This window comes from Protopterus annectens, chromosome 16.part0 (genome assembly GCF_019279795.1).
Source record: "Protopterus annectens isolate FY-2018-M chromosome 16.part0, PAN1.0, whole genome shotgun sequence".
Taxonomy (NCBI): Eukaryota; Metazoa; Chordata; order Ceratodontiformes; family Protopteridae; genus Protopterus; species Protopterus annectens.
In genome coordinates this window covers 282466379-282485098 of record NC_056750.1, presented here as the reverse complement: position 1 = coordinate 282485098, position 18720 = coordinate 282466379, and the positions used below count along the sequence as shown (strand labels likewise).

The following is an 18720-nucleotide window of genomic DNA, read 5'->3' as shown; positions in this document are numbered from 1 at the left end:
GTTTGACATTGAGTAAATGACTGTTCTCCTGAGTCAGCAGGTGTGGAATCGAAGGTAAAGGCCATGGAGGCTCCCGTACCAGACTTCTCAGTAGTGGGTACCAATGCTGTCGAGGCCAATCTGGAGCTATTAAAATCATCTTTGGCTTGTCCTGTCTGACCTTCAGAAGTACCTTTGGGAGGAGAGGCAGAGGTGGAAAGGCATACACATGAAGATTGCTCCAATTGAATGAAAGAGCATCCACTTTCCAAGCTGTGGGATGAAAACTTTTGTGCAAAACTTTGGCAGCTGGTAGTTTAGTGGAGAAGCGAACAGATCTATGTCTGGAGTTCCCCATGACACTGTCAATTTCTGAAATACATGAGGATCCAATTTCCACTCGTGGGGATCCATAATTTGTCTGCTCAACACATCTGCTAAGGAGTTCTGTGCTCGGCAGAAACCTTGCCTGAAGATTTAGCTGTAAACTGAGAGCAGTCTCCCACAAAATCATTGCTTGTCTGCACAGAGGATAAGAATGTGTTCCCCCTTGCTTGTTGATGTACCACATGACAGTTGTGTTGTCTGTTAGAATCAACACCTGCCCTGGAAGAAGTAAATCCTTGAAAGCTATTAATGCAAATTGGACTGCTAACATCTCCTTCAGGTTGATATGTAGATGTAGAAGTCTGGCAGGCCACGTGTCTTGTATCCACTTTCCATTTAGATGAGCTCCCCAAGCTTTGTCTGAGGCATCTGTCGTTAGAATCTGACTTGCCTCTGGCCGGGTCACAGAGAGTCCCTTGTTTAGGTGACATTCCTGAGCCCACCACAAAAATTCCTTTTGAATGCAAGGTATTATCTGAATGACAGTGTCCAAATCTTGGCAGTGCTGTGTCCATACATTATTGAGATACCATTGTAGCTTCCTCATATGCAGTTTGGCATTGGGAAGCACCAGAATACAAGATGCCATGAACCCCAAGGCTTGAAGGACTGTCCTTGCAGTCAGCCTGGACTGATGAGACAATTGATGGAAGTAAAGAAAGATTCTTTTGTTTGTCCGGGGTCAAAAAGGCCATCTGGGATGCTGTATTCAGTCTCACACCCAGAAAGCACATGTCCTGAGAGGGTACTAGACTGGACTTTATTTTGTTCACAGAATACCCCAGGCATCTTAGCACTGCTATCACATAGTGTAGATGATGAAGAAGTTCTTCTTTTCCTTGAGCCAGAATCAGACAATCGTCCAAATAAGGATAGATCTGTATTCCTCTTAGCCTGAAGAAAGCTATCACTGGAGCCAGAACCTTCGTGAATACTCTGGGCACAGTAGATAAGCCAAAGGGCAATGCAGAGAACTGATAATGAGAAGTCCCAGCCCGGAAACGTAGATACTTCCTGCAACTTAGCCTGATAGGAACATGAAGGTAAGCCTCCTTGAGATCCAGAGTCACCATCCAATGATCTTTGCCCAGCAGAGGTAAAAGCTGTTGTAACGTCAACATTTTGAACTTGGGAATGTCCAGATAAGTGTTGAGGATAGATAAATCCAAAATTGGTCTCCACGTGTTCCCCTTCTTTGGTACTAGGAACAGGCGAGAATAAAATCCTAGGCCCACTTCTGACAGAGGGACCGGCTGAATGGCTCCTATTTGGAGCAGCAGAGAAATCTGTTTGTGAGCCTCTATTCTTTGCTGAGGAGGAACGTCTGGCATGCCTTTGAAAGGAGGCAAGGTATGGAAATAAAACCTGTAACCTTGGTGTATGATATCCAATACCCATCTGTCTTGGGTAATTAAACTCCAATTTTCTTTGAAAAGTGCCAACCTTCCTCCCAAAGGTGCTGCCAGACGAGAAGGCTCTGGCAGCTGAAAAGGTAGGTCATTGGGTCTGTTTACGAAAGGACTGACCCCTGCCCTCACCGAAGACTGTGCGGGTGAACTCAGTGTTCTAGACCTGAAAGAGCCCTGAGCTCTGCCCCTACCCGGTCTAGACCTGCCCCTAGGCTGGGAATCATAAGAAGGATCGTCCAACCCCTTAGTAGGCCAATTTCTGCTAAACTTCGGAGGCTGAACCTGCAAAAAATCTTTAACAGTCTGCATAGACTTAGCCTTGTCTTCCATTTTCTTTAAGACTGCCTCAACAGGTGAACCAAATAACACATCAGATTGTAAAGGAGCATCCAAAATCCTTGTCTTAACATGGTCAGATAAATTCTGATCCCTCAGCCAGGCGTGCCTGCGAAGAACTGACCCTGTGGCAGCCACCCTAGACGAGGCCTGTACAGCATCAAAACCACATTGCAAAGAATGCTTACCCACTTGTTCAGAGACATGTACCAAATCCTGTAACTTTTTACAGTCAATGCCTTCCGCCAGAGCATCTACCTTAGACTTCAATTGAGACAGTAGATAGTTTTGGTATTTCAACATGTGAAACTGGCAATTTAGAGCCCTCATAGCTAGGGTGGAAGACGTATAGACTTTCTTTCCCCATCTATCCAAAGCCCTGGCCTCTTTATCTGGAGGAACCGGATTTTTAACAACAGAAGCCTTAACACCCTTAGGCCCCTGACTAACAGTTTCTGGGTCCGCCCTAGGACTCTTAAAGAAACTTATGTGCTTCAGGCACCCTATAATGCCTATCCGACTTAACAGGAGCAGGAGGCAAAGAATCAGGATTAAGAGAAGCCTCTGCAAACACATCCTCCACAACATCCAGAACAGGAGGTATAGCCAAAGGCCTATGCTGGGGTAAAAACAGAAATTCCCTAAGCCTTTTCCTGGAATCAGAGAAATCCTGACCTTCCCACTTAACATGCTCCCTCATGGAATGAAGAGTCTCTGAAAAAGAAAAATCCTCAGGAGGAGAAGCAGAAGGAGTAGAATCATCCACATCAGAATCAGAATAAGGAGAATACTCCTGCAAGTCTTCAGCCGAAGACTCTGAAACATCTGAAGCCTGCTCAAAACTCCCCAACTCAGGTTCCACCCTAGGCCTCTTATCAGGAGGGGGCAAAGAACCTCTAATTAAGGTAATCAAATCTTCTGCCATTTTAAGCATATGCTTCTTGGGCACAGATCCTGAAGAAAGTACAGTTTTGTACCTACCATAAATGTAGATGTTCGAAGATCCACATTGCTTCAGTCCTTACACTTGGGTAGTCCGCTGTCCTCGGTCGGCCCGAATATCAAAGTATAAGGCTGACGTCGGTCAAGGCGCATTTGACTGACATCAGGACGTCAGGGTACAAATGCGCATGACCGACGTCATATCCTCAGTCTTTTCTTGCCCCAGATGTCAGAAGACCCTAAAAATAAAGGTCAAAAACCAAAAGACAGCAAACCAACAACCAACCATCCTAGCACTAAAAATATGTACAATATATACAATAGACAATAAACACCCAATTGACCACCCAACCCACACAACTGCCTCTAACAACAGAGGGGAAGGAGGGAGGGTAAATTGGACTGCAGAAATGTGGATCTTCGAACATCTACATTTATGGTAGGTACAAAACTGTACTATGTTCTTCATCTCACATTGCTGCAGTCCTTACACTTGGGTAGAATCCCAAAGCAGAGGAAAGGGAGGATGGCCAAATTATAAGGAAGCAGGAGCTGCTAAAATGCCCTGCAAAACAGCAGTGGCAAAACCAGCCCTGGATTTAGAGTAAAGTGGTAGGTGATAATGTCTGGAAAAAGTATGCACTGAACTCCAAGTAGCTGCCTCCAAAATATCCTTAGTTGCCACCCCTCTCAAAAAAGCTGTTGAAGTGGCAGTAGCCCTAGTGGAATGAGGCCTAATCCCAGCTGGAACTTCCTTGCCATGATGGGAATAACAGAAAGCAATGCAAAACCCAATCCACTTAGAAATAGTTTGTTTTGACACAGGCTTGCCCTGAGAACTCAAAGCAAAAGAAACAAATAACTGCTGAGACTGCCTGAACCCTTTAGTTCTGTCCAAATAATAACGCAACTGCCTGTGTACATCTAAAGTGTGCAAAATCTTTTCCCTTTATTTTGGGGATTTGCATAAAAGGTAGGCAAATGAATAGTTTGGTTTAAAGCCACACTAGAAACCACTTTAGGCATAAAGGAAGGATTAGTGCGTAAAGATACCCTATCCTTATGGAAAATTAAGAAAGGCTCAACTGCCATAAGGGCCTGCAACTCAGAAACCCTTCTTGCAGAGGTAATAGCCAACAAAAAAGCAGTCTTCCATGATAAAAACTTCAATTCAGCAGTAGCTGCAGGCTCAAAAGGTTGTAGAGTGAGTTTCTCCAACACAAAATTGAGATCCCAAGCAGGAGTAGGAGCTTTTCGTGGGGGTCTTATATTCTTTGCCCCTCTAAGAAATTGCTTGAACAAAGGATGAGAAAACAATGGTGGGTCACAATCATAGTGAGCCGAAATTGCTGCAGCGTGAACCTTAATAGAAGAGAAGGACAAACCTTTGTCCAATAACTCAGTAAGATATTGAAGAGCCACACTTAAATTAGGCCTAGAAACTTCAAAATCCTTTGCTGCACTCCAAAACAAAAATCTCTTCCATTTGTCTGCGTACACTTTCCTTGTACTAGGCCTTCTGGCTTCCAAAATAACATTTAAAACTTGTTGTGGAAGTGGAGGCCCACTATGGTTCAAAACAGAATATGCCAGGCTGTTAGGTGCAGAGAGTGAAGCTTGACATTGAGCAAATGACTGTCCTCCTGAGACAACAGGTGTGGAATCAAAGGCAAAGGCCATGGAGGCTTCCATACCAGGCTCCTCAGTAATGGGTACCAATGCTGTCGAGGCCAATCTGGAGCTATCAAAATCATCCTTGGCTTGTCTTGTCTGGCCTTTAGTAGTACCTTTGGGAGGAGAGGCAGAGGCGGAAAGGCATACACATGAAGACTGCTCCAATTGAAAGAAAGAGCATCCACTTTCCAAGCTGTGGGATGAAACCTTTTGTGCAAAACTTTGGCAGCTGGTGGTTTAGTGGGGAAGCGAACAGATCTATGTCTGGAGTTCCCCATGACACTGTCAATTTCGAAATACATGAGGATCCAATTTCCACTCGTGGGGATCCATAATTTGTCTGCTCAACACATCTGCTAAGGAGTTCTGTGCTCGGCAGAAACCTTGCCTGAAGATTTAGCTGTAAACTGAGAGCAGTCTCCCACAAAATCATTGCTTGCCTGCATAGAGGATAAGAATGTGTTCCGCCTTGCTTGTTGATGTACCACATGACAGTTGTGTTGTCTGTTAGAATCAACACCTGCCCTGGAAGAAGTAAATCCTTGAAGGCTATTAATGCAAACTGGACTGCTAACATCTCTTTCAAGTTGATATGTAGATGTTGTAGTCTGGCAGGCCACTTGTCTTGTATCCACTTTCATTTCAGATGAGCTCCCCAAGCTTTGTCTGAGGCATCTGTCGTTAGAATCTGACTCGCCTCTGGCCGGGTCACAGAGAGTCCCTTGTTTAGGTGACATTCCTGAGCCCACCACAAAAATTCTTTTTGAATGCAAGGTATTATTTGAATGACAGTGTCCAAATCCTGGCAGTGCTGTGTCCATACATTTTTGAGATACCATTGTAGCTTCCTCATATGCAGTTTGGCATTGGGAAGCACCAGAATACAAGATGCCATGAACCCTAAGGCTTGAAGGACTGTCCTTGCAGTCAGCCCGGACTGATGAGACAACTGATGAAAGTAAAGGGAAAGATTCTTTTGTTTGTCCGGGGTCAAAAAGGCCATCTGGGATGCTGTATTCAGTCTCACACCCAGAAAGCACATGTCTTGAGAGGGTACTAGACTGGACTTTATTTTGTTCACAGAATACCCCAGGCATCTTAGCACTGCTATCACATAATCCAGATGATGAAGAAGCTCGTCCCTTTCTTGAGCCAGAATCAGGCAATCGTCCAAATAGGGATAAATCTGTATTCCTTTTAACCTGAGGAACGCTATCACTGGAGCCAGAACCTTCGTGAACACTCTGGGTGCAGTAGATAAGCCAAAGGGCAATGCAGAGAACTGATAATGTGAAGTCCCAGCTCGAAAACGCAGATTCTTCCTGCAACTGAGTCTGATAGGAACATGAAGATAAGCCTCCTTGAGATCTAAAGTTACCATCCAATGATCTTTGCCCAGCAGAGGTAAAAGCTGCTGTAACGTCAACATTTTGAACTTGGGAATGTCCAGATAAGTGTTGAGGATAGATAAGTCCAAAATTGGTCTCCACGTGTTCCCTTTCTTTGGTACTAGGAACAGGCGAGAATAAAATCCTAGGCCCACTTCTGGCATAGGGACCGGCTGAATGGCCCCTATTTGGAGTAACAGAGAAATTTGCTTGTGAGCCTCTATTCTTTGTGGAGGAGGAACGTCTGGCATGCCTTTGAAAGGAGACAAGGTATGGAAATAAAACCTGTAACCGTGGTGTATGATATCCAATACCCATCTGTCTTGGGTAATTAAACTCCAATTTTCTTTGAAAAGTGCCAACCTTCCTCCCAAAGGTGCTGCCAGACGAGAAGGCTCTGGCAGCTGAAAAGGTAGGTCATTGGGTCTGTTTACGAAAGGACTGACCCCTGCCCTCACCTGAAGGCTGTGCAGGAGAACTCCCTGTTCTAGGCCTGAAAGAGCCCTGAGCTCTGCCCCTACCACGTCTAGATCTACCCCTAGACTGGGAATCATAGGAAGGATACATCCACCCCTTAGTAGGCCAATTTCTACTAAACTTTGGAGGCTGAACCTGCAAAAAATCTTTAACAGTCTGCATAGACTTAGCCTTGTCTTCCATTTTCTTTAAGACTGTCTCAACAGGAGAACCAAACAACACATCAGATTGTAAAGGAGCATCTAAAATCCTTGATTTAACATGGTCAGATAAATTCTGATCCCTCAGCCAGGCGTGCCTGCGAAGAACTGACCCAGTGGCAGCCACCCTAGACGAGGCCTGTACAGCATCAAAACCACATTGCAAAGAATGCTTACCCACCTGTTCAGAAACATGTACTAAATCTTGCAACTCTTTACAATCAATACCTTCCGCCAGAGCATCAACCTTAGACTTCAATTGTGAAAGGAGATAGTTTTGGTATTTTAACATGTGAAACTGGCAATTCAAAGCCCTCATAGCTAGAGTGGAAGAAGTATAAACTTTCTTTCCCCATCTATCCAAAGCCTTGGCCTCTTTGTCTGAAGGAACCGGATTCTTGACAACAGAAGCCTTAACACCTTTAGGCCCCTGACTAACAGTTTCTGGGTCTGCCCTAGGACTCTTAAAAGATACTTATGAGCTTCAGGCACCCTGTAATATCTATCCGGTTTACAGGAGCAGGAGGCAAAGAATCAGGATTAAGAGAAGCCTCTGCAAAACATCTTCCACCACATCTAAAACAGGAGGTATAGCCAAAGGCCTATGCTGGGGTAAAACAAAATTCTCTAAGCCTTTTCCTGGAATCAGAGAAGTCCTGACCTTCCCACTTAAAATGCTCCCTCATAGAATGAAGAGTTTCTGAAAAGAAAAATCCTCAGGAGGAGAAGCAGAAGGAGTAGAATCATCCACATCAGAGTCAGAATAAGGAGAATACTCCTGCAAGTCTTCAGCCGAAGACTCTGAAACATCCGAAGCCTGCTCAAAACTCCTGGCTCAGGCTCCACCCTAGGTCTCTTATCAGGAGGGGCAAAGAACCCTAATCAAAGAAATCAAATCTTCTGCCATTTTAAGCATATGCTTCTTGGGCACAGTTCCAGAAGAACTAGGGGTGACACCAACTGAAGCTGAACCTGGCCTGCCTCTGGGAGAAGCCTTGGAAACAGAAGGAGAGGGCCTAGCCACTCTAGGAAGGGAGGGGAGTATAGTAACCTGAGAAGCCTCTTCAGCCTGACCTGCCTCCTGAGAGGCCACATCTTGCAATAATAAAGTCTCTCTGGGAACCCAAAGAAACCTCCGGTGGAGCCACCGGCTCCACCGATACCTCTAAAGAACCGGCGTCCGGTACAGACGGTTCTTCTAACCTAGGCTTAACTGCTTTGTCCTTGCGCTTCTTCGGAGAAGGGGGCGTCGAGCATCCGGCGGCATTTTATAATTGCACCGCTTCCCAAAGACTAACCTGGCACAATCCAACCTTCTCTTTATAGTGCGTTTATTGAATCTAGCACAAGAGCGACACCCAACAACGTCGTGCTCAGGCCCTAAACAAGGAATACACAAAGTATGATAATCTCTATGCGGTATCTGTTTCCCACAAGAAATGCAATTATTGACTTTTTCTGACATCCGGTAAATCACTGAGGCAAGAAAAACTAAAATATTCTAACGGGGTACTTAGCCAACTTTGAACTCGGTCTGAAACTTCGAAATCGAAAAATCTCAGAACGCCAACCGGCACTTGCAAAGCTGCTTCTGCATCGGACCATGTGGCAAAAAAGACTGAGGATATGACGTCGGTCATGCGCATTTGTACCCTGACGTCCTGATGTCAGTCAAATGCGCCTTGACCGATGTCAGCCTTATACTTTGATATTCGGACCGACCGAGGACAGCGGACTACCCAAGTGTAAGGACTGCAGCAATGTGAGATGAAGAACATCTAGGAGTGACACCAACTGAAGCTAAACCTGGCCTGCCTCTGGGAGAAGCCTTGGAAACAGAAGGCCTAACCACCCTAGGAAGGGAGGGGAGTACAGTAACCTGAGAAGCCCCTTCAGCCTGACTTGCCTCCTGAGAGGCCACATCCTGCAATAACAAGGTCTCCCCCTGGGACTCCAGAGAAACCTCCGGTGGAACCACCGGCTCCACCGACACCTCTAAAGAACCGGCGTCCGGTACGGACGACTCGTCTACCCTGGGCTTAGCTGCTTTATCCTTGCGCTTCTTTGAAGAAGCAGACGTCGGAGCATCCGACGGCATAGTGTAATTGCACCGCTTCCCAAAGACTAACCTGGCACAATCTAACCTTCTCTTAATAGTGCGCTTATTGAATCTAGCACAAAAGCGACACCCAACAACGCCGTGCTCAGGCCCTAAACAAGGAATACACAAGGTATGATAATCTCTATGCGGTATCTGTTTCCCACAAGAAATACAGTTATTCACTTTTTCTGACATCCGTAAACCACTGAGGCAAGAAAAACCAAAATATTCCCAACGGGTACTTAGCCAACTTTGACTCGGTCTGAAACTCCGAACTCGAAAAATTTCAGAACGCCGAACGGCACTTGCAACGCTGCTTCTGCATCGGACCATGCGGCAAAAAAGACTGAGGATATGACGTCGGTCATGCGCATTTGTACCCTGACGTCCTGATGTCAGTCTAATGCGCCTTGACCGACGTCAGCCTTATACTTTGATATTCGGGCCGACCGAGGACAGCGGACTACCCAAGTGTAAGGACTGCAGCAATGTGAGATGAAGAACATCTGGAAATGGCTGCCAATTGTACTTTCAGTGTGGATGAACTAGCTCCTTGCTGAAAGATGCCAGACAGGAAATCCATCACCGCTGGAACGGGGGCTGTAAAGGGATCTATTTTTCTCTGTGAGGCTCAAATGGAAAAACGCTTCCATTTACTGCAATAAAGTTTCCTAGTGGAGTCTTTAACAGAAGCCACCAGAATGGATTTTACGGGGATGCAAGACCGGGAGTCCTGGCAATTAATGGAACTGGAGCAACCAGGCTGTCAGCTTGAGGCTGCCCCAGATTGGGCGGACGTGCCCCTGACAGATGGGAGATTAGATCCGGGCAGGGATCCAGAACCCACGGGGGAGCTAAGAGAGGAGACCAAAGGAATGGGAACCAAACCTGACGAGGCCAGAACAGGACAATAAGGATCACTTTGTACCGTAGTCGGCAAGCTTTCTGAAGAAACTTTGGAATGAGTGGCAATGGTGGATAAGCATACAGAAGCCTGGGGGGGCCAAGCATGGACTAGAGCATCTCTCTGGGCTTCCCCTGGTGAGGGAATCAGAGTGAAGAACTCGCTGCACTTTGCGTTGGAAGGAGATGTGAAGAGATCGCAGCAAGGTTGACCCCATGCAAGGAAGATCTCCTCCGCTACTGACTGTTTCAGAGATCACTCGTACACCATCAGAATGGCCCGACTCAATCTGTCCGCTAAAATGTGCGAGCACCCCGGGATGTGCATTGCTATCAGAAACCGACTGGTGGAAATAGCCCATTCCCACACTCTCATGGCCTTGCGACATAGGGGTAGGATCTTGTTCCCCCTTGATTGTTTGATATACCAGACAACCAACATGTTGTCTGACTGAATTGCAATCAATCCGAGAGGGAGGACTGTGTGAAAGGCTTCCAGTGCTAAAAGCACTGCCCTCATCTCTAGAACATTTATATGCAATTTGGTCTCTGACTAGGTCCACGTGCCTTGGACTGTCCTTCCCAAACAGTGTCCCCCCCACTCAAGTTGGGAGGGGTCCGTGGTCACTGTGGCTTGGACTGGAGGTGACGTGATGAGGAGTCCTTCTTATATCTCTGGTGAACTTAACGACCAAAGCAGAGACGTCCTGCAGACGTGACTGATGTTGATCAGAAATTCCATGAGCAGGTCTAGCCAAGACCATTGAACAGCCAGAGTCCATTGAAGAACCCGCATGTGAAGGCGCGTGCAAGGGAGAATCGATATGGTGGCAGCCATGGAGCCCAGAGCCTGGAGAACCTCGCTCACCTTTGGAGACTTGGAGTTCGCTATCTGAGCTATGTGGCACCTGAGGTGTATGATCCTGTCTGGAGTTAAGAACACCTTCATCTGCAAAGTGTCTAGCCATGCCCCAATGAAATCTAGAACTTGTACTGGTTGCAATTGGGATTTGTGAACATTGACTATAATTCCCAGTAGATCTGCCAACCAAATGAAATAATCTCGGGCCAGACACAAGTGATGCTTGTTGGGCACAGCGAACAGCCAGTCGTCCAGGTATGGAAACATCTGAATACCCTAAAGGTGAGCCGCTACAACTGCCATTACCTTGATGAACACCCTGGGGGCTGTGGTGAGACCAAAGGGTAGCGCTCTGAACTGAAAATGACTGGCTCCCAGCTGGAAGCGCAGAAACCTCCTGGAGCTTCTGGGTATCTTGATGTGGTAGTAAGCATCCTGGAGGTCTAACGAGCACGTCCAGTCGCACTCTTGGAGATAAGGTAGAATGGACTGTAGGATGACCATCCGGAATTTCTATTTGTCTACCGACAGGTTTAATGTTGACAGGTCTAGAATGGGTCTGAGGTCCCCCATCTTTTTTGGCACCAAAAAGAACCTTGAGTAGACGCCTGATCCAGACTGATCGGGGGGGACCTGTTCGATGGCTTGTTGGAGAAGCAGCTTTGAAACCTCTAGAGCTGCGGCCTCCCTGTGAGCAGGTGGAACATCCGAGAGGTGTTTTGTAATATTTGGAGGGGCAACAAATGGGATAGAGTAACCTCTGGATATTATCTGTAAAACCCAGCGATCTGTCGTAATGGACTCCCATGCCACTGGGTGTAAGGACAATCGTCCCCCGACTGCCTCCAGAGTAGGACAGCCGGGCAATCCCTCAGGGCTGCTGACCGGGTCTATCAGAAAAGGGTTCCCTAGACCCAAAATTCCTGGGACCCCCTCTACCTCTGGGTCAGCGTCAATCCTGTCCCCCTCTGCCTCTGGGGGAATAGTTGTCCTGAGAATCCCGGGAAAACTGAGATTTTCGGAACCAAATCTTCTTCTGCCCTCTTTGATTCCTAGAGAAAGACCGCTGAGGGTTAGAGAGGCGGACTCCGATGGCAGACACAGTCTTCCCGTCCTTTTCGCTCTGGACAAATGTGTCACGTACTGTCTTCCCAAAAAGGGAAGAACCGTCGTAGGGAGTGTTGATAAATGACGCCTTGAAAGGGTCCGCAAACTGACACAACCTGAGCCAGGCATGATGCCTCATGGCTATGCCTGTCCCAGCTGCCCCAGCTGCTCCTTCCATGGCATGGGAAAGGAGTCACATCGACGTGTTTGAGACCGATTTCAGAGTAGACATTTTCACCGAGAACAACTGTCTGTCCTGCGGCGATAAAGACTCTGGGAGTGACTCAGCGAATTCCGAAGCAAGGTCTCGCTGAAGCCAAATCACACGTGCCAAATAATTCAGCGCACGGATTGAAAAGGTCACTGATGAATAGACGCACTTCCCAAACCTATCCACCGACGTGGACTCCCTGTCTGGAGGGTGGACTGAGGAACTCTCCTGTGCTAGTTCCTTCTTTGTGGCTGCTGCATCCAACATAGCATCAACTGGGCCTCCTTTCAACCAAGGTTGTCTGTCAGAAGGGGGAGATAAAATCTTCTCAGGGCGTTTGGGGATGGGCTCTACAGTGTCAGGCTCCTTCCATGCCCTCAAGGTGATAAGGTCCACCAAGGGGTCCACTGGCGGAGGATCTCCATAATTTCTCCGAAGGAGATATCCTCGGGAGGTGACTTGGGGGAACCTTCTCCTTCATCTAAGTCAGAGTCCATACTGAGGGACTCGAGGGAGTCCAACTGCCTCCATTTGCACTTGCTCTTACAGTGACCCTCTTCAGTGGGACTTTCAGAAGGGGATTCGTGAGCCGTAGGGGTTTCCTCAGGGAAACTAAACTGGGGATCCTCTGGCACGGGCTGTCCCTGAGACAGGATGAAGGAAGTCATCGCCAAATCCAGGGGGGCCTGGGTGGTATCCGAGGGAATGGGCTGGGGTCTCAATCCCTGGGAGAGAACCCCCTCCACCACTTCGAAGGCCGAGGGAGAAGCCCTCCCCGGATCCGAAGCGGGGACCAGAGCCAAAGCCGGGATAGCCTGAGGTCTGAGGGAATGGATCGGATCCAAAAAGGTCAGCGCCGAAGAATCCATTCCCCCGGGTTCGACTCCCTGTCCGCAGCTCCAAGAGACACTCAGATCTGAACAAGTTGGATCCAAGGAACTCAAGGTAACAGCCGGAGTCGAGGTTGGAGGAACCGCTGGCGCCGAGCTACCAGCTCCGAAAAACCTTGGATCCAAAAGCCCTGAAGCAGAAGCATGGATCAGGGAAGGAGAGATGGGGTGGAAAAGAGGCATGGAGGTTCCCCCTCCAGAGGGAGAGGAGTCTGGCAAGACTCCCATCTGAATTTGGATCTGAATGAATCTCTGCATCATCCTGTCCATGTCCACGTCCGATAGGCTCCGAGTTGACCTCGAAGAGGCCACCGACTCAGATCTGGCTGGTCTGCGCAATGGGGAGGAAGACCTTGGGTCCGAATGTTCCAACGGCTCTGGTGAGAAACAAGGAGACCAGAGCCATGAAGAAACACGCCTCATGGTTTTAGAAGGGGGACTAAGAAAGAGCTCCCTGTCTGGGGATCTCTTACAATGTCTGTCCTTCCTCTTCTCCCTATCCTCTCTGCACCTTTCTTTATCTTTCTCTTTTTCTTTTTCCTTGTCAGCCACGCTGACTGTAGATCTGTCTTTAGAAGACCCATCACCAGAAGAAGAGGGAGGTTGAGTCCCTATCTGGGTGGGAGGTAGAACACTAGAGACCGAGGCAGATTCCAGCATGGCAGCAGGGAGAAGGCCATTGGCTACTAGCTTGGCCTTCCAATCCCTAAGGGCCCTCAGATTAAAACCAGAACAGATAGCACATTGAGAGGACAAATGTGCCAATCCCAAGCAAATTACACACAGAGTGTGACCATCAGTTGGGGAGAGCTTATGGCCACACTCTGTACATTTTTTTGAAAACAGGCTTAGACTGATCAGCCATAGTCCTGCACCCAGAAGTACAAACACTACCTACCAGAAAAACCACACACAAACACAGGTAAGGGAAGGGCAGGCCTAACTACTACTCTCTACAAAAACTTTTTTTTTTTTTGACACCGACGAAAAGCGAGACACTAAACAAGGGGAGGAAGGGAAAATATTCACTCAAACACACACTAGATACAAGAAATAATACCACTTACTAACCCTGAGCTCAGAGGAAAGGAGATCAAGATGCACACTACTGGGGCGGCAAATGAGATCTGAGGGAAGATAGGAGATGGTAGGGCATTATGGGTAAAAGGAGGAGCTCGGAGCTTGGAGCAGATTCTAGAAATAATGTTGCCGGCTTGGATCCGATACGGATCCGTATACCCACAGGTTGCAGATAAAATGAAGTTAACTACTTTAGATCAAATGTTTTGTTCTGCCACTGTTGTTTATTAGACAGCAGGCAGATTTTAGTGCCTAACTTGGGACCCAAACTTAGCAACTTTCACAGGGGATGCTTAACAATTGTTCAGGTCAGGTCACGTGCCATTCTGGCATTTAAATGATTTGTCTTTTTCCGAGTATTGGAGAGTAATCAGCGCACTCCATGAGCAGATTGTTAACTGCATTTTGAAAACACTAGTTATGTCTGCACTTTGAATTTACCTGACTTTTTTGCCTAGCTTTTATCAGCCTGGTATGACTTAGTATAGTTTATATAGCACTTCCCCATGTCATTCTAAACAAACATTTCTTGAAGCTCTGCTAACTGCTCACCTACAGTTTATCTGTTAAATATATCATTAATCTCTTAATTAGATTATACATTACATGTAACTGCCTTCTCCTGCTGCTAACTACATACAAAGTAATAGAATCAAGGTGCAGAGACCACTACCATACAGAAAGAATAACAATTTTTCAAGCTGCTCTGCGATGGTCTGTGTCAGTACTGAATAAAGAAATGCCAAACGTTAAGGCATCTCCTGCCTAGATTTAAATCTGCTATTGGAGAAAGCGCTTTTTCCAGAACAGCACCATGCCATGTGGTACTAGTTTCCTATGGGAAACAAAACTTCACAACAATGGAGACTGTTAAAAATCTAAATGAATATCTGTATAAATTAATCTAAATGCACCTGTTTTTGTGATGCTGGTTAGTACTGAAATTTTATTTTTCAAACAACACGGTATTCTACTATATCTCTACCATTTGACATACTATTTAGACTAAAACTAATGTTGTTATCCAGTGTTTACAACTGACTAATTGTATGACTACACTGATACGTGTTACAGGTTTCCTGTACTCATGTTAAACTATGTTGGCTCCACATTACACCTATAGTAATCCATTACACTGAGACCGAGTTGAATTTTTTTGTTTATTTTTCTATTGTAACCCAGACTGAAAAGGGCCAAATGACCAGATCACTCACCTGGTTATCAAATAGTAAAACAAAATAAAATAAATAAATAAATAATATAAAAATCTGTCTACCTACTTTTTCTAACTTAGGGGTCTAACCTTATAACAAACAGAAGTCAGATTTTATGGTTCTGAGTACACCAACGGCCACAACTAAATTTCTGAGAATCAAGTGAGACATACCTCTTTTCACTCCACAGTACTGTGCAACTAAAATGGATATTCACACTAATACAAAAATACTAGATTTGCTGCTACATGATAAGGGTAATGTTGTATCCCACTATTTTGAATTTTTAAATATATATCATTATGAGATATTCCTGACGCAAAACTGACAAACCACTTGAAAATCATATTCAAATGTTTCAAGAGTGACATGCAGTTGAAGAACCATGACATGAATAGCCTTCTTCTACCTTGTCTTTTCAACCAAGTACTAACCAGTAGCATTCAAGTGTTTACATGGCTGAGCATACATGTCCTCTGAATTTCCTGAGATCAAGTTATGAAAGTTAAAAGTCATACTTACAGATACAGGCAGCTGCTAGGAGACGATTGGCAGCATAAGGTGCTTCACAGGATGGGAAGATTGGCTGAACCATGTAATTAGAAAACGTTATAGCAATAACTGCTTGACTGGTAGGTTCAATAATTAGAAGTGATGTCCATAAACGTATAAAAGCTATAAAACCTCCAAAGGCCTCAAGAATGTAAGCATAGCTCGCTCCTGATTTTGTGATTGTGGTTCCAAGTTCAGCATAACACAGGGCACCAAAAACTGAAAAGATGCCTCCAATAGCCCATACAACTAATGAAAGTCCATATGAGGCACTGTACATTAGAACTCCTTTGGGGGAAACAAAGATCCCTGAGCCAATCATATTCCCCACAATCAGGCAGACACCATTGATTAGGGAGATTTCTTTCTTCAGCTTCATTGACTCCTGAGAGCCTAAACTGCTGCCACTGTCTTTTGTTTTGATAGCATTATTCACACCGTTGTTCAGCCCATCTGGCTCATAAGTTAGTGCAGATGTGTACTTTGTAGATTCAGCCATACTGAGCATTAACAGTTTGCTTCCCTGTCACACAAATCGCTGCATAGCCAACTAGGAAAAGAAAAGCACAGAGTTGAAATTGGACTGAACTGCATTTAGCCTAACAGCATGATAATGCTGAACTCTGTTAAGTCTAACAACTAGAATCTAACAAAAATCATAATATACCGTAGCCATCTGCAAACTAACTGTGGTCTCATCCAGCTGGATTTCAATTAGAATGTATAAAACACTGTATCCAGTATACAAAGCTCTTTAATCTTCAGAACTGTCTTTGAGGCACACACATTTTCATATCTATTACGCTTATCAGTGTGATTTACAAGCTATACTACAGTAAATGCAATGCATCTCCAAAATATTTACAAAATTATAAATTTGTATTTGTATAAACATGATGTCCTACAAGGATTGTTGTTATAACCAATGAAGGAGAATAATCAGTCTGCATTTAGATCTGCAATACTAGCTATAAACAAGACATCAATGTTGTGTCTTTCGGCTTTTCCCGGTTAGGGGTCGCCGCAGCGGAACTCCGGTCCGCTAATGATTGGCAGTAGATTTTTACGTGCCGAGTTGCCAGCTCTGATGCACAACCTTCAACGACGGTAGGCCCATTCACGCATGTCTCCAAGCAGAAGACGCTCTAGCTGAGAATCGAACCAGACAGCGTTTACTGTGAAGTGACAACACTACCGCAGCACCACCACCGCAGTATAAACAAGACATCAATGCACACTGAAATGTAGGAAAACCTTTGACTTCTATAGATAAAATACCCTGTTTAGGTATATGTACAGATGAGTATACGCTACATGCTTTTTCCAATAAGTCCATTTTTTCAGGTCTTACAAACAACCATCAAATTTAAATGCACAAAAATGTAAAAATGCTACTTTTAAAATATTTCGTATGCAGCATGGTGATTTCCAAATACAATTATAAATACAGTCCATATCATTCTAAACTTCTTATTGCCTGCATTAGAACATGATACGAATGCTTATACGTTAAATTGTAAATTGTTCTTTTTTTTTTTTTTTTTAAGAATGAAGCTTCAAAGGTGAACCAAGAATGCATATTTTGTCATGATTGGCAATCCGATCATAATTCTCTGTACTGAATGGAGATCTATCTGCTCCATGTACTACACATTAGTCAAACTTAACATTTTGGGGGAAAAAGTATTTACAGAGAGAGAGAGAGAGAGAGAGACAGAGAGACACACACAAATCACACACACACACACACACACACACACACACACACACACACACATATTATATAATACACATTTTTTGAATTGGCAGTTCATCGATTGAGTGAAGTGCTTGGAAAATTCATGGAAAACAGTAATTTTCAAGTGCTGAGGATGTTGAAAGAATGAAAATCGAGTGTGTGTGAGTAAGGTAAGTGTAGGTTTGGGACCTTTTAATGGCAAACTTTATGGATATATCAAATGTTTCAGCATTAGGTGGTGTCAGTATGTATGGGTGTCTGTGAGTTATGGTTAGAATAAGGGCTAGGGATAGAGATATATTTAGTATTGTACATGTGTGTTTCTGTATGGGATATATGTCTGAAGGTCTTGTGTAGTGGTAAAGTTACAGAAAGTTTTTTTTTTTTCTAAGGTAAGCTGTAGAGTTGGGGTTAGGGTTAGCATGCATTACTAAAATTCGCTGCTGGTGTGCAAAGCTCCTCTGTACCACCTTACTCATGTGTGCTAACCCCAACCCTGACACTGCCCCTAACCCCAACCCTACACATTATCTTACCAAAAACCCTTTCCCTAATAGAACTAGTATACAAGACACTCAGACATACACTTCACATGCACAATTACATAAATGTTGTGTCTTTCGGCTTATCCCGGTTAGGGGTCGCCACAGCGGAACTCCGGTCCGCTAATGTTTGGTAGTGGATTTTTACTTGCCAAGTTACCAGCCCTGATGCACAACCTTCAAAGAAGGCACGACCATTCACGCATGCCTCCACACAGAAGACGCTCTAGCTGAGAATCGAACGTGACAACCTCTTGCTGTGAGGCGACAATGCTACAGCAGCACCACTACCATAAAACCCCAAAACTACCATCTTACCTAGCCCTTGCTCTAATCCTACCATGCAAACACTCGCACACACACTCCCACATCTAATGCCAAATTTTTCAGTATGGATGAAAATTTCATCATTACAAATCCCACTTCCCGTATACTGAAGGAACACTCTGCAGGAATATTCAGATGCAGGAAAACAATCAACAAGCAGGAATTTTGATTAAAATTGTCTGCAGTAAACTGTCAAAGAAATGGGCATTCAACAGAGTATATTACACACACACACACACACACACACACACACACCTATTAACTTAACAATAACACACAAAACTATGTACATCTTCAAATATTGAAGTTTTACCCTTCTAATAGGAAAATACGTTCCAAACTGACACCCACAGACACAGATTGGAGCTAAACAGGAAGAATGATTATCCATCTTAAGACAC

At 45.1% G+C, this 18720-nt stretch overlaps 2 protein-coding genes across 3 annotated transcripts in view; one reads left to right on the top strand and one right to left on the bottom strand.

Moving 5' to 3' along the window:
- The window catches only part of LOC122790764 (Y+L amino acid transporter 2-like), a 1539581-nt gene extending 1523317 nt beyond the window's left edge, over positions 1-16264 (bottom strand). Inside the window, exon 1 of the mRNA XM_044058374.1 lies at positions 15683-16264. Within this exon, the coding sequence (XP_043914309.1) occupies positions 15683-16220 (538 nt within the window). The 5' untranslated portion in view covers positions 16221-16264. The remainder of the gene's footprint in view (positions 1-15682) is intronic.
- Positions 1-18720, top strand: part of LOC122790765 (Y+L amino acid transporter 2-like) — a 1821102-nt gene that overhangs the window by 370126 nt on the left and 1432256 nt on the right. The gene's annotated exons all lie outside the window — the stretch shown is intronic.